The sequence below is a fragment of the Oenanthe melanoleuca genome, chromosome 3 (assembly GCF_029582105.1).
Source record: "Oenanthe melanoleuca isolate GR-GAL-2019-014 chromosome 3, OMel1.0, whole genome shotgun sequence".
In the NCBI taxonomy this organism is placed as follows: domain Eukaryota; kingdom Metazoa; phylum Chordata; class Aves; order Passeriformes; family Muscicapidae; genus Oenanthe; species Oenanthe melanoleuca.
In genome coordinates, this window is record NC_079336.1 from 78,345,771 (window position 1) to 78,358,975 (window position 13,205).

Consider the following 13,205-nt stretch of genomic DNA (forward strand, 5'->3'; position numbering starts at 1 on the left):
ACCCAGATCAGTTGTCTGGCCTCCAAGTTTGTTTTGTATTTAGGCAAATACATGCAACCATTTCACTTCAGCTTCCAGGAGAAATGATCCAAGCAAATTACTTTCTCTTCGTGTGATTTTAACCTAAATATCACAGCTAAACAGGGAAGTTATTTCCTCTGCTTTGGGCTGGCTTTATAGATACTTCTGCCATGCCTCGTGGGACACCTTTGTATGGACAGCCAGCCTGGTGGGGTGAAGATGAAGCTGATGAAAAAGGTGGTTGTAAGCCAGATAGCAAGCATGAAGAAAAAATGCCTGAGACAGGGGCTTCAGGTAAGTGTGTTGTCTTATTGTTGGGTTTTTTTTTTTCTCTTGACTGAACAGCATATATTCTTAACTAGGGAACTAAACAGATATTAATGTCTGGAAGTTTCACAGCTTGCATAGATGAAAGCGTAATAAGGGGTAAGGTAGTTGAAGAATATATTTTTGTGAGAAATTATGTATTTACAGAGATCAGTTTCACATAAAATGTGCCAGTTTTCTAGTATATAACACAATTTTCTATCAGTAAGTATAGCAAATAGCATTACCTGAACCAGTGTGTCTTTTTTTTTCAGTTCAATTTGTATCTGTTATTTTATATGCATAGAAATATTTTATTGAAATAATTTCTGAAAACAAATGGTGTTTTGTATTTTTCTGACTTTTAGCTATATAAGGTTATCTGTACTAACATTCATTTCTGTAATTCAATAATGTTGTATCAGTGGGAATTGCATGTCATAGGTCTTGGAGTAAAGATTTGTGTAGTCTAAAGTTAAACTGGTTTCTTCCCCCCTAATGCAGATCTTTTTATTAGCTAGCTTGTCTAGACACACTGTATTGCCAGAACTTCAATCTCAGTACCTATAATTAGGCTTTTATATCTATCATCAGGCATATAAATAAAGTGACTGCCATTCTAATAAGGACAGTAACCTAAAGCTTATTCAGCTTGGGACAAAATTCAGCCATGTTTGTTTAGCTCATTAGACACACATTTAAGGTCCAACAGTTTTAAGTTTGCAATTTTTAAAAGTACTTTAAAAACTGAGGTCAGAATTTCTCTTTTCCTGTCATAGTACTTGCCTTGGTTAACATGAATCATATTTTGCAGGAGCTAGAGTGAAGTCTAAAAACGTGTAAATCAAACTAAATTAACACTTCAGTGTAGTAAAAACAAGGTGTTTGGAATTAACTTTTTACCACAGCCATTTTAATGACCTCTTACATATTATTATGAAGTTGTCATCATTCAGACAGTAGAGTAAGTCTATTTAAAAATTTGGACTAGTATAAAGAAACCAGATAAAAACATTTAAATTCATTTTCCCTCATTAAATATAGGATTATTGAGAAGTAATATGCTGAAGTCTGTGGTTTTGATGCAATGCCATGCCATTAACAAGGTGTGACACAAGATACCAGCTTATATTTAGTACTGTGCCTGTTCTTATGTTTTGTAATTTTAAATTGCTTTTTCAGAAGCATCAAATTGCAGCAAATGGTTTACATGCTCTTGTATTTATTTTATGATGAGATTTTTCAGCAAGTGATTATCTTAGTTTCTATGTTAGTTCCTGAGTTCCAAGCAAAATAAGATTCCAACTTTCACTCAAACAAATCATGGAGATGCCATCTGTTTCAGTAGTAGACAAAAATAAGTTTGTTTTAGACTGAACTTCAGTAATGGTGAATGACATGAAATGACATGATTTGCTTAGTGAAGTCATCATAAGGTAAATGTCAAATAGAGAAAATAGATTAATATTTTCTAAATTATTTTAAATTGTTTGTTTGTGCATACTATAGAAAAACTAAATTTAGGCACAAAACCTTCTTGACAAATACAACATTTTGTCCTTTTTTTAAAAAAAAAAAGTATTACAAATCCCTTTTATTTATGTTGTTGCTTTTGCTTAGCCATGAATGTATCTCCTATGAATAGTATTGATCTAAAAAGAGTGTAAGAATAGGTTTTATTTCCTCAAACTGAAAGACTCATAAATCTTCAGGAATGGAATTCAGTTTGAAACAGCACATGCTAAATAAAAGCTTATGTGAAAGGAAGACGTTGCTGAGAAAAATCCAAAACCTGACATTTTCTCAGAACTGTTTAATTTGTGAGGATGTAGAATTAAAATCCCGTGTATAGACAAACGATTTATTTATCGTGATCACCTCATCTCTGAGCAGACATTAATTGTATGTTCTACTAGTCTGGTTTATGACTGTTGTAGATAATTTTTAGTAGTGTTGGTAGAGAGTCTGAGAAGACAAACCATGTAAGAGTTGACATTTGCTTCTGTGGACACTTACACAGTCTCAGAGCACTGTGTCTGTGTAGAAGTGTGCAAGAGACATTACGAATTATTTCATGCAATCCATAATTTCATGCAAATCATAAGATTTTTGGGCTGCTTTAGCCTACAGTTCTGTTTTATGAAAATATTAACTTCTTTTCAACAAGTTACTGTGCATTTTCTTCAAGCACTTAGGTTTTATAATATAGATGAATATAGTAATAGGAAATCAGTATAAAGACACACTTGTATGAATGAAAATTGGAAACTTCAGAAGATTGTCATGCTTGGATATTTTTAAAATATAAGCAAACTTTAATAAAAATGTTCAAGATCAGTATAGCTAATTATTCATTCGTGGGTTAAATTGTATTGTTTAAAACACTGATCTGGGACATAATTTTTAATATAAACTGCCTAAAAATAAGTACATTACAGGTGAATTCTTAAACAAATAAACTAGATAAAGTCAGATAACATTTTAACAAAGTAATACTATTAAAAATCTGTCATGCTTTGATGACTTATTACACTATTATTTACTGAAGACTTGAATTCTAAAAGATGGGGTAAGGTTTAATGAGGAGATTGAAGTGGAAGATTTGTTTCTGTTAAGCCAACTATAGACAATTAGTCTTTATAGTCTCAAGTTAATAAGATTATTTCAATGTTACTATCAATGTATTTCTATCACGACAGAAATTCACTAATGAAAGTTATTTACAGACAGAGCAGGATAACCTGGAACACTTTGAAACATTTTTCAGACATACATAATGTTTTAATTCATTGAGCCATAGATCTATGAGTCTGTGTTAAAATGAACAGTTGTGTGTACACCTCTGGCATGGCTTTATGCTACAGCTGTTAAATGTCTATGTTATTTGCAGGTTTATTGAGTGTGGAATTATTATTACTGCCATATGTTATACTCTCAGGCTCTCAGTTCCTGGGAAAGCAAAAACTGTTATCTCTGCTATCTTAGTAGTAGTTGTAGAATGTTATGTCAATAATGCCTTTACCAGAAATCTAAGAAAATACAGAAATAAGGTTTTAAGAAGACTTCAGGAATCTGAAATAATTCTTTCCACTTGGCATGAATTTTAATTCCAGAATTGCATAAGAATATATCAGAATAAACCTTCCTTGCACTTAAGAAACATTGTCATTTTCAGGTAAAGCAGGCTGACAGTTATTTAAGAAATATTAGTGTAATTAGTGTGTGTAGGAGTTTACACACATTGTGATGTGTGACGCTTAATCAGCAGTATTAGCAGTTAAGTTCCTAGAAGTTTGTTCTTGAATTTTAGTGTTTTGTTATGAAATATGTGCAAGTGCTGAGTATAAGGCTTGCTTTGCAAAGTTCCAGCAGCAAATGCACACACTATGTCATGGGGAGCTCACAGAATTCTATAGACCCATCACAGCAATATATTTAAATAAGATTAGTTTTGTCGTTTTTTCACTTAAACTTCTTTAAAGTAGGTACGTAAGTGATTTATTATGAGAGATGGGGATTTATATACAGTGCTGGTTTGTATTTTTATTTTGAAAGAGCAATTCTGGTATTTTTTCTTAATTGGTTATGAAATCATTGAAAGACAGAATCTTCAATTCAATACTCGGTGAATCATTATATGTATTCATTGAAACCTTGTCTTTAAATAATGAAGTTTACTTCTGCTACAAAGCAGAAAAGAAAACCTATAATGTAAGTGGGAAATAAAAAGGAGGTATATGAAAAGAAAGAGGAAGGAAAGATGAAAATCTATTAAGCATTTAATAGCACTAAATTCAACTTCTTTTATTACATATACTCTTGCACAGTGCCAAATATAACACTATCATTAAAAATATTTTGGGGTAATGTGTAAATGTGATATTTTGGCTATTTCTTATACCTACTGCAAATAAATATATTGCTTCAGGTTTATAGACTTTTTTTACAGGAAGTGCTTTGTAAGTTCCAGATAATTTTCTTTTACAAATTTCATTCTTTAAACTGTATTTTTAAGGCAGAAATAAAAGCGCATCACTAAAATCTGAGGATTGTGCAAAATATTTTGTGAGATTTCATGCCATTGCAGATGATGATATATTAATATACAGAGGTAGTTTTTTGTACATCTGAATAGCATAGACACTTATGATTCTTGTCCGGGTTAGCAAGTAAAATGTTAAAATTCTGACTACTTGTGTGTGTAACTTGAGAAATAAGACTTTAAAAAACCCCAGGAAGTCCTAGAAAGTGTAATCATATCTGCTAATGTCAGAGTGAATGTTGCGTCATGAATAGCACAGAATAGAATAGAATAGAATAGAATAGAATAGAATAGAATAGAATAGAATAGAATAGAATAGAATAGAATAGAATAGAATAGAATAGAATAGAATAGAATAGAATAGAATAGAAATCACTGTGAGAAGGTGGGAAGATGCCTTCAAGATCATCCAGTTGAACCACCTACCCAACACTGTAACCACTAAACCATCACCCAGCACCACATCCAGATGCCTCTCGCACACCTCCAGGGATGGTGACTGCACCATATCCCTAGGCAATCTATTCCACTGCCTGACCACCCTGAGAGTGAAAAATTTTTTTCTACTGTCAAATTTGAATCTCCCTTGTCCCAGTTTAAGGCCATTTCTTCTGGTCCTCTCAGTGCAGGCACTGTAGAGGAAACCAGCTCCACCTCACTACAGGCTCCTTTCAGGTGGTCGTAGAGAGATCCCACCTGAGCTTCCTCTTCTCCAGACTAAGCAAACTCAGCTCCCCCAGTCATTCCTCACAAGACAAGTATCCTAGTAAAGGATCTCTCTGAATCTCCCTTTGGTTAAGCCTATGGTTTTCCCAAATACTCCATAGTTTTCCTTCTAGCCTCTCTTAGACTCATTTCAGTAATAGTATCACTATACCTGGGTGGCAGCTACCAAATATTGTTTCCTTGCTTGCCTTGTAGAAAGAGTTGCTCAGTTGTCTTTTTTTCTTTTGCTCAGGATGTTTGAGGAGTGAGAGCTCCCTTTTAACAGATAATCCTGCTACTTTTTCTGCCCCTTTCCTTTTAGTCTTGCCAGTTATGAAATCCCTTCAGTTCCCTTAAGAGATTGAAGTTCACCACCCACATACCCCTTCATTTTCCCAAAACTCGCTTGAAATTGCCTTTTTTGCTATACATATGCTATGCATGTTCTGCTTTAAAAATTGTAGAGCAGTGACAACCACTATCTTCAATATTTGCTTGAAGGTTTTCTCTTAAAGGTGTCTGTATTTAGTCTGATACATAATTTCCTTCATCTTGGCAGATGACATTTTATAATAGGATTTCAAGGTAAGGCTGTTTTATAGATTGCTTTTTGCAATATTTAGAGAGCTGTAAGGACTTGCATTTGGAATCTGCGAGGAAAATTTTAAAGGGTGGTTCAGATCATGATCTAGATTAATTTTTTCTTCCTCATTTTCTATTTCTTATTCTAATCAATTCTGATGCATTTAACTTTTCTAAAAATGCAAGTACTTCTAACTGAAAATAGGATTTTTAAGTAATTAAAGTTAACTTATACTTTGGATATTTTTATTTATATAATTGTTAAAAATTTTTCTAGTTCAGTAAAATTTACAGTTTAGTTGTAGTTCAGTTTCTTGGTTCTTTTAGTTAAACTTTGTCTTAATTTAGATTAATTTAGATTCATTTAGATAGCATCTGTTTAATCAAAAATATTGGAATCAAATACTGTACGTATTAGTATGGTATAAACAGTTGATTTGAAATGTTAAATTTGGTGCAGACAAGTTTCACACAGACATTTTTTATAAAGTCCTTCATCAATGCTGTCAAACCACTGTGAGAGATCCTCTCATTGCTGTACGTCTGATGCAGTTTGCCTACAGTCTTATTATTTTCAAAAGATGGTAATAAACCAACTATTTCATAATTACAGAAAAATACTGTGTCTGTGTGGCCATCAGATTGCTCCTGCCTTGCCCAAAATTAGAAATATTTCTCAAAACAAGAGTATTATCTTTGAACAAACATTGAACACTATATCTGACTTAATTATTGGCTGCAGGAATTGCATGATGTTATTGGCTTGAAGTTCTGAGCAGAACCATGTGGGGGAAAAAAAGTTGTGTATGAATTGGCTGTATGGTGGATTGCTCTCCTTTTTGGTGACCAAACTTGTAAGGATCCAAGTTCTAGATTTGATCCTAGCAGATCTTGATCCATTCCAGCTTGTTAGCTACATGAAACAAATGGAGAGTGATGGTAGTTTACCTAAAATCTAGTACCTGCAAAGTGTGATTTTTGTTTATTTCTGTACATTTTCTATATAAATAGAGAAGGTTTTTAAGAACTTCTGCATAGTAAAATGGGTTAATCCTGTATTGTGTGTCTGCTGGCCTAAGTGTTTTCAGGAAGGGTATTGAAAAGGCATTCTGTTTCCCAGTGAGAGGAGTAGTGAGGTGCTGTTGTAGAAGCTGAAAACTCCCCCACAGACATAAGGTAGCTGACAGTGCAATGAAAAGCATTAGCCAGGAGATTCTTGGAATCCAACAGCTTAATAGAAAAACCTGTCTGAATTCTGAACATGTTTTGTGTTTGTAACAGCTACTGGTAGAAAAACCAAATTAAAACTACTGGAGCAATTTTATCCAATGGATATCCAAACATGGCAATTATAAAGAATGTGTACTCTTCTTGTTTTCATTCAATAACACCTTTTTTTCACTTTTTCAGGTATTATTCTTTCCTGTAAATAGTTTATTTCTTGTATCACACTACCATTCTTTCTTTTTTTTTATTTTTTTTTAATTTTTAACTTTTCATAAATCTTCAGAAGAAGCATGTGTTTGTGAGGAGCAGCTCAGGTGCATTATTCCATCCTGCATCCTTTACTCCTTGAATTCCCAACTTCAGTATAAATGTTTTTATTTCTATCTTATTGCAAAATAGTTTCATACACAAATATTAACTTCCTCAGCTGATGGAGAGTGGCTTTTTTCAGTACCTAAAATCAATTAGTTGCAGTCTTAATTCTTTTCTTGGAAACCTGAAATCAATCTTAAGCATTTTAATGTGGTCCATGATAAATTGCTTCAGAACTATTCAGAATTCTTTTGCTGGAATCTAAGGTGCTGCTGCTGCTGAGGTCTCAGTCTTCTCTTGCTTTTATCACGTCTCTGCACCAGATATTTTGGCTGGCTTAGTAGTTCATAAAATGCAATCAGAAGGTTTGTTTTCTTAAAGGCACATTGGTAGCTTTGCTGCAACCACAGGAAGCTTTAGCCTTTATTTAGGCTATACAGTGGAACTTGGAATTACTACCCTGTGCTTTTTCTACTTTCTGCTTTTTTTAGCCAGTGAGAGCATGGCTTGCTAACATTCTGCATGCTTCCAGCTATTGTTCCTTTTTCTGTTCATCTGCAAACTATGGCAACAAGTAAAAGAGGAGGACATGACAATAGGATTTAGCTTGGTTCTTTGGTTTTGTCTTTTGAAAAGCATAAAGTGTTTCCATTCCAAAACACTTTCCAGTGCTTAGCAGTGTTTAACTTTTTCAAGCCAGAAGTAATGTTTATCTTGCATTTATGTGTGAATTGTTTTTCTGAAGAATTTGGCCAAACAAAATTATGCTTTGTATCCACTGCAGGAGATGGAAGATCATTAGCACTTGTTTTGGGAGCACCCTGATTTGGTGTTTTTTCCAATAGATTGGAATTGCGATAATGATCATCTCAACATTTTTGCCATTGTGATTTACCTGTTTTCCATGTTCAAATAACTCATCTGACCTTTATATCCTCTAAGAATATTTTGCATGCCCTTTGACAAATTCTAAGTGAGCTTTTTGCCACTTTACAGTTCTCACAGCTGAAGTTCAAACTGTCTTTTCATTAATACTTTTTATATGTAATTCTGGAATTATTTTTCCAGAACTACAGTGCTCAATCTACTCCACAAACATTATTGTTTATTCCAGAAATTACTCAAGTGGCCTTTACAGGAGTTGAGAAACTTCTTGAAGAGTCTGAAGTTCCCAAGTATTGTGAAATCTGTTTTTTTTATTTTTCCTAATAGGATGCAGCACAGATGCCAAGCAATCTGAGGAGCAATCTGCATCTGCAAATGAAGAACTTTATCCTTTCTGTAGGGAGCCCAGTTATTTTGAAATCCCTACTAAAGAATGCCAGCAAGCTTCACAGGTAGCAGAGAGCAGTATTCATGAAATTCCCACAAAAGATACCCAAAGCTCCCATGCAGCAGCTTCAGGTCATGCTTCCTTTACCATTGAATTTGATGACAACACTCCAGGAAAAGTAAAGATCAAAGATCATGTGACAAAATTCACATCGGAGCAGCGTCACAAGTCGAAGAAGCCTTCTTCCTCCAGTGGGCAGGACCTGCCAGGGCTTCAGACGGTGATGATGGCTGCAGAGAGCAAAGTAGCAGATTGGCTGGCACAGAACAATCCTCCAAGAATGATATGGGAACCGACAGAGGAGGATTCCAAAAGTATCAAGAGTGATGTTCCAGTGTACTTGAAGAGGCTGAAAGGTAAAGTGAATAATTCCAGCTACGCTTAATTCTGAAAGCAGCAGTTCCTCGCCAGCAGTCAGAGGATCCCTGAGCCCTTGCAGAGCAGATGAAATCACAGATACTCCACACGTGTGCAAGGATTTGGGCTGGGAAATTTTATTGCTGAAACCAAATGCTGAATCATTTTACAATCAATATGCTAATTGGAGATGTTCTAGTGTGGCTGAAAACATCAAGTATTTAAACACTGATTGTGAAAAAGAAAAGGAAAAAACCCAAACCTTAGTTAAATTTTATATATCTCACTTTTTCTCATTAATTACTTTTAAAACATGAATTGCTTTTTGAATCAAAGCTCTGAAGTTCAATTTATGCTTTTAGCAATTCTCTCAATAGCATATCTTCTGTGAATGTTTGTGTGTTCTAAGAAAATCATTTATGGCAAATAATACATCATATAATCATTGTATGGATCATGTTTGGTGGAGTCAAGTTTGAGTCAGGAATCAGAAACAAAGGAAGAGCTTCAATTTTTATACTCAGCTTGAGGACTATTGTATTCATATGAGTGCTGCTGTTGAATGGAGTTCCAGGTGATCATAGATGTTCATTTATTGCAGACGGTGACATTTCAAATGAAAGTAAATCAAATGTTACACATGCCAAGTGTATTTTCTCTTGAGTGTCACTTAACAGAATAGAGAAGCAGATAGTCTTGATGTTCAGATGAAGATTCCAGTACCATTCAGACTTTCAGAATGAAAACTTCTGATGAACTTTTTCAAGTCTCTCTTATTTTCCATTTTTAATTCCAGTAGGTTAACCCTACAGTTCTTATTTTCCTTGGCTCTGCTACTTTATCATGTCTAGTTCTTAAACCAGCTGGGACTGGACACAACAGTCTTTGCCTTATTGATCAAAATTCTGCATTCTAAGGCTGACTCTTTCAAATGAAGCTAAAAATAAAATTATGAAAGCAGTATTATATTAATGTACCAGCATAAAGATAATAGTATATTATTTCTTCCAGTGTAAATCACATTCTTTGGCCTTCATGTAAATCTATTACATTCATGAATGTTCTTTAACATACTAGCCATGACACTTGCAGAAGTAGAAGGGGCTTTATTTATAAGCCTTTTCCTGGCAGAAATTCCTCAAATTCTGATTAATTTTCATCTGAAAGAGGTGTTAGGTATGGGATGGACATGGCCATAATGAATATCTGAATTTTGTAATCTTCTATGGCCTATTTGTATTCTCATTCATTAGTTCTATTTTTATATAGTAAATATACTTAGGTTTAATTATTTTTTTTAAACTCTTAAGCTTTTTTTTTTTTTTCTCCTCCACTTTTTTTATAATATTCTATACTGAAGTCCCATTGCTAAAATTAGATTATATGATTTTCATTGTGGTGTTGATATTGCTTTATTATTATGTGGAAATAGATGAATCATCACATAATTTTTGTAGGCACTATTCTAACAAGTAGAAAACAGGAATTTAAGTCGGGATTTCGGTGTGTTTTCAGTGGCATTAGTATGAAAAGTAAGATTAGCCAATATGTAATTACTAATGTAACTGAATAGTAGCTGCATATCCTAGAAATTTAAATGAGAAAACTTTAAAAAAGCTAACCACTTGTGACTAAAAAATGCAGTAATTGTACATTATGTATATATATATGTATTTGTATATATTCATACATATATACATATATATGGGCAAATTTTGACCTAAAAAATTCAAAGAGGATGAAAGTGTTCTTCCCCAGGTACTGAGCTAAGACTTTGGAGCATTGACACTTTCCTTGTACGTGAGGTTACTCTGTGTTAAATACACTTACTATGTGTAATTATCCAGCCTTCCGTACACTTTCACGTATCACTGCAAAGTACTTTGTAGGTGTATGTATGATTTATGAAATATGTAATCCTTATTCAGAGATCTCAGAGTAGTTTGTGGAATGAATAAGTAATAACAACCATTTTACATGCACACATCAGATGCTGAGTGGAGTGAATTATGGAAAAACTCATTGCTCTTCTTGGAAAGAGTAATAAAGAATTCAATCCAATTTTAAGTAGACATCGCTCATGATAAACTGTTGTAAATGTGGGAGGAATCCAGCAATATGAACTGTGGCTCTCTTCCCACTGTCGGAAGGGCTTGATTAAGGTTTTCTTTTTCCTCTTAACCCTGCCTGGAATGTGTCAGTACTCATTTGTAATCAACTGGCTCTGTAACAAAACTGATATAATTCAAAAACATACTGTAGTATGGCTGGTAAAATACTGGCTTTTGTATGTCACTGATAAGTATTCACAGATGAGAATACTGGGGAAAGGATGCTTCAAATGCACTGCTCTTACTGATCAGCTTCTAAAATGTTTCACTTGTACTGCAAGTTGATTGCATTTCCAGGAACTGTACCAAATTTGCAGAGCCAGGTACTGTAAGCTGTTGGAGTTTAAACAGAAATCCAGTTTGAAATAATTTCCTTCCTGGTTTGCTGCTTGTCTTTTTTGTCTGATATGTTGGGGTCTTCCTTTGGTTGTTTCACTGTGCTAAATGTTGTTTGGCTTTGCTTGTAGGGAATAAGCATGATGATGGCACACAGAGTGATTCAGAAAATATTAGTGCACACCGACATTACAGTAAACGGGCAGCACTTGAAGAACATTTAAGGCATCATCATACAGAGCTGAAAAACTCACACCAGAAAGTCCATTCCACAGAAAAGCAGCAAGAGCAAGCTGGTTTGAGTCAGACTGCCTTTATGATTGAGTTTTTTGATGAAGACCATCCTCGCAAGAGACGTTCTTACTCTTTTTCTCAGAACGTAGGAGGTCTCTGCCCAGAATCTCCATCTCCAACATCTCACACACGAGCTGAAAGAGTGAAACCTGCATCAGGAGAGAAAGTCCCTTCACCTGTGCAAGCTAGCTCATCACATCACAGAGCAGTACATGGTGTTCATGCCAAACTTCTAAAACAGAAATCAGAAGAGCCCTCTGCTGCATTACCTGCCTTACAAGCTGCTTTGTTAAGGAGTTCAGGAAGCCTTGGCCACAGGCCTAATCAGAACCAGGAGATGGACAAAAAGTTGAAGAGCCAACATATTTCTGCTGCTACTGAAAAGGACAATGAGGATGACCAGAGTGACAAAGGTACTTACACTATTGAGCTGGAAAATCCCAATCCTGAAGAAATGGAAGCCCGAAAAATGATTGACAAGGTGAGAAACCTGAAATGCATTCTGATGTTAAAAGTGTTATGGGATGTGTGAGCAGCTGTCTGCCACTTCAGTTCTGCTTATTAAAGCTGCTGCAATAACACAAGTTTTTAAACCTGTCTGTAAGGTTGAAATATGAAATTTCATAAGAGCAGCAGCAGGCATTTGGCTAAACATTATTCCTTGTTTCATACTGCTGTTCTCTTGAAGTTTGGTAGTTTTAATGTGTTTTCAAAAGATCTCAGTACTGTAAAAATACTTGGCACCAAAAATCATTTAACTGGTATTTTTATGAGGGTGGTTTATGTCTCTATGGAAATATTCACTGATTCTTTAAAGCCTATTGTTTCTCTAGTTTTCAGTATTATAAATTGGTTCCATCCAATTTATCATATGGGTATAGGATGTAAATGTTTTCTATACTTATTTAAAAAATATATCCAGTAACAGTGACTTAAATTTCAGTGTCAGTTGTAAAAAGTAAGTATAAAAATGCTTTCATTTTCCAAAAATGTCTATGTGATAGCAATGTAAATTTCCTAGTTTGCTTATTGGTAGCAATAGAAATATAAATAACAGTACAAATTATATTTGCAGTTTAAAAACTGTGTTAAATAACTGCAGATAACTGTTCTTTGGATTCAACAGGAAAATATGTGCAGCAGAAGCTATGTTTAATCATTTTGCTTAACATGACTTGAAATGGATTTTTTTTCTGGTTTCATTGTGTTTTCTTAGATGATCTTATCATTGGATGCCTGCATCCAATTCTAGGCTAGGGTTTTGCTAATTTAAAAGGAAATTAATCATTTACTTGTTTTAGAATTATCTAAGGATTCATTTTCATGTCTAAAACATTTCAGATTCAGATTTCAGAATAAATACATTAAGACATTTAGAATTAATTTTGGCTAGTGTTGAAAACTTTTTTTGCAAGACAAGCTAGCTTCACTGGTTTGATTTTGTAAAAACGTTCTGAAGTAGTGGGAAAATGGGACATTTTATTATAGGTGTTTTCTTTTAAAAAAGGTGCTTATGGAGCATTTGGAGACAGGGGTTAAAGTAAAAGGTGTCGCCTTCAATAAAATAATAAAGATAATA

General features: G+C 34.2%; 1 protein-coding gene across 2 annotated transcripts in view; it reads left to right on the forward strand.

The window, feature by feature from the left end:
• CEP170 (centrosomal protein 170) overlaps positions 1-13,205 on the forward strand; it is a 67,464-nt gene that overhangs the window by 12,243 nt on the left and 42,016 nt on the right. For both annotated transcript variants that reach the window (XM_056486298.1, XM_056486299.1), the window contains exons 6-8: positions 181-315; positions 8,408-8,884; positions 11,464-12,107. In XM_056486298.1, coding sequence (XP_056342273.1) covers positions 181-315; positions 8,408-8,884; positions 11,464-12,107 — 1,256 coding nt within the window. The remainder of the gene's footprint in view (positions 1-180; positions 316-8,407; positions 8,885-11,463; positions 12,108-13,205) is intronic.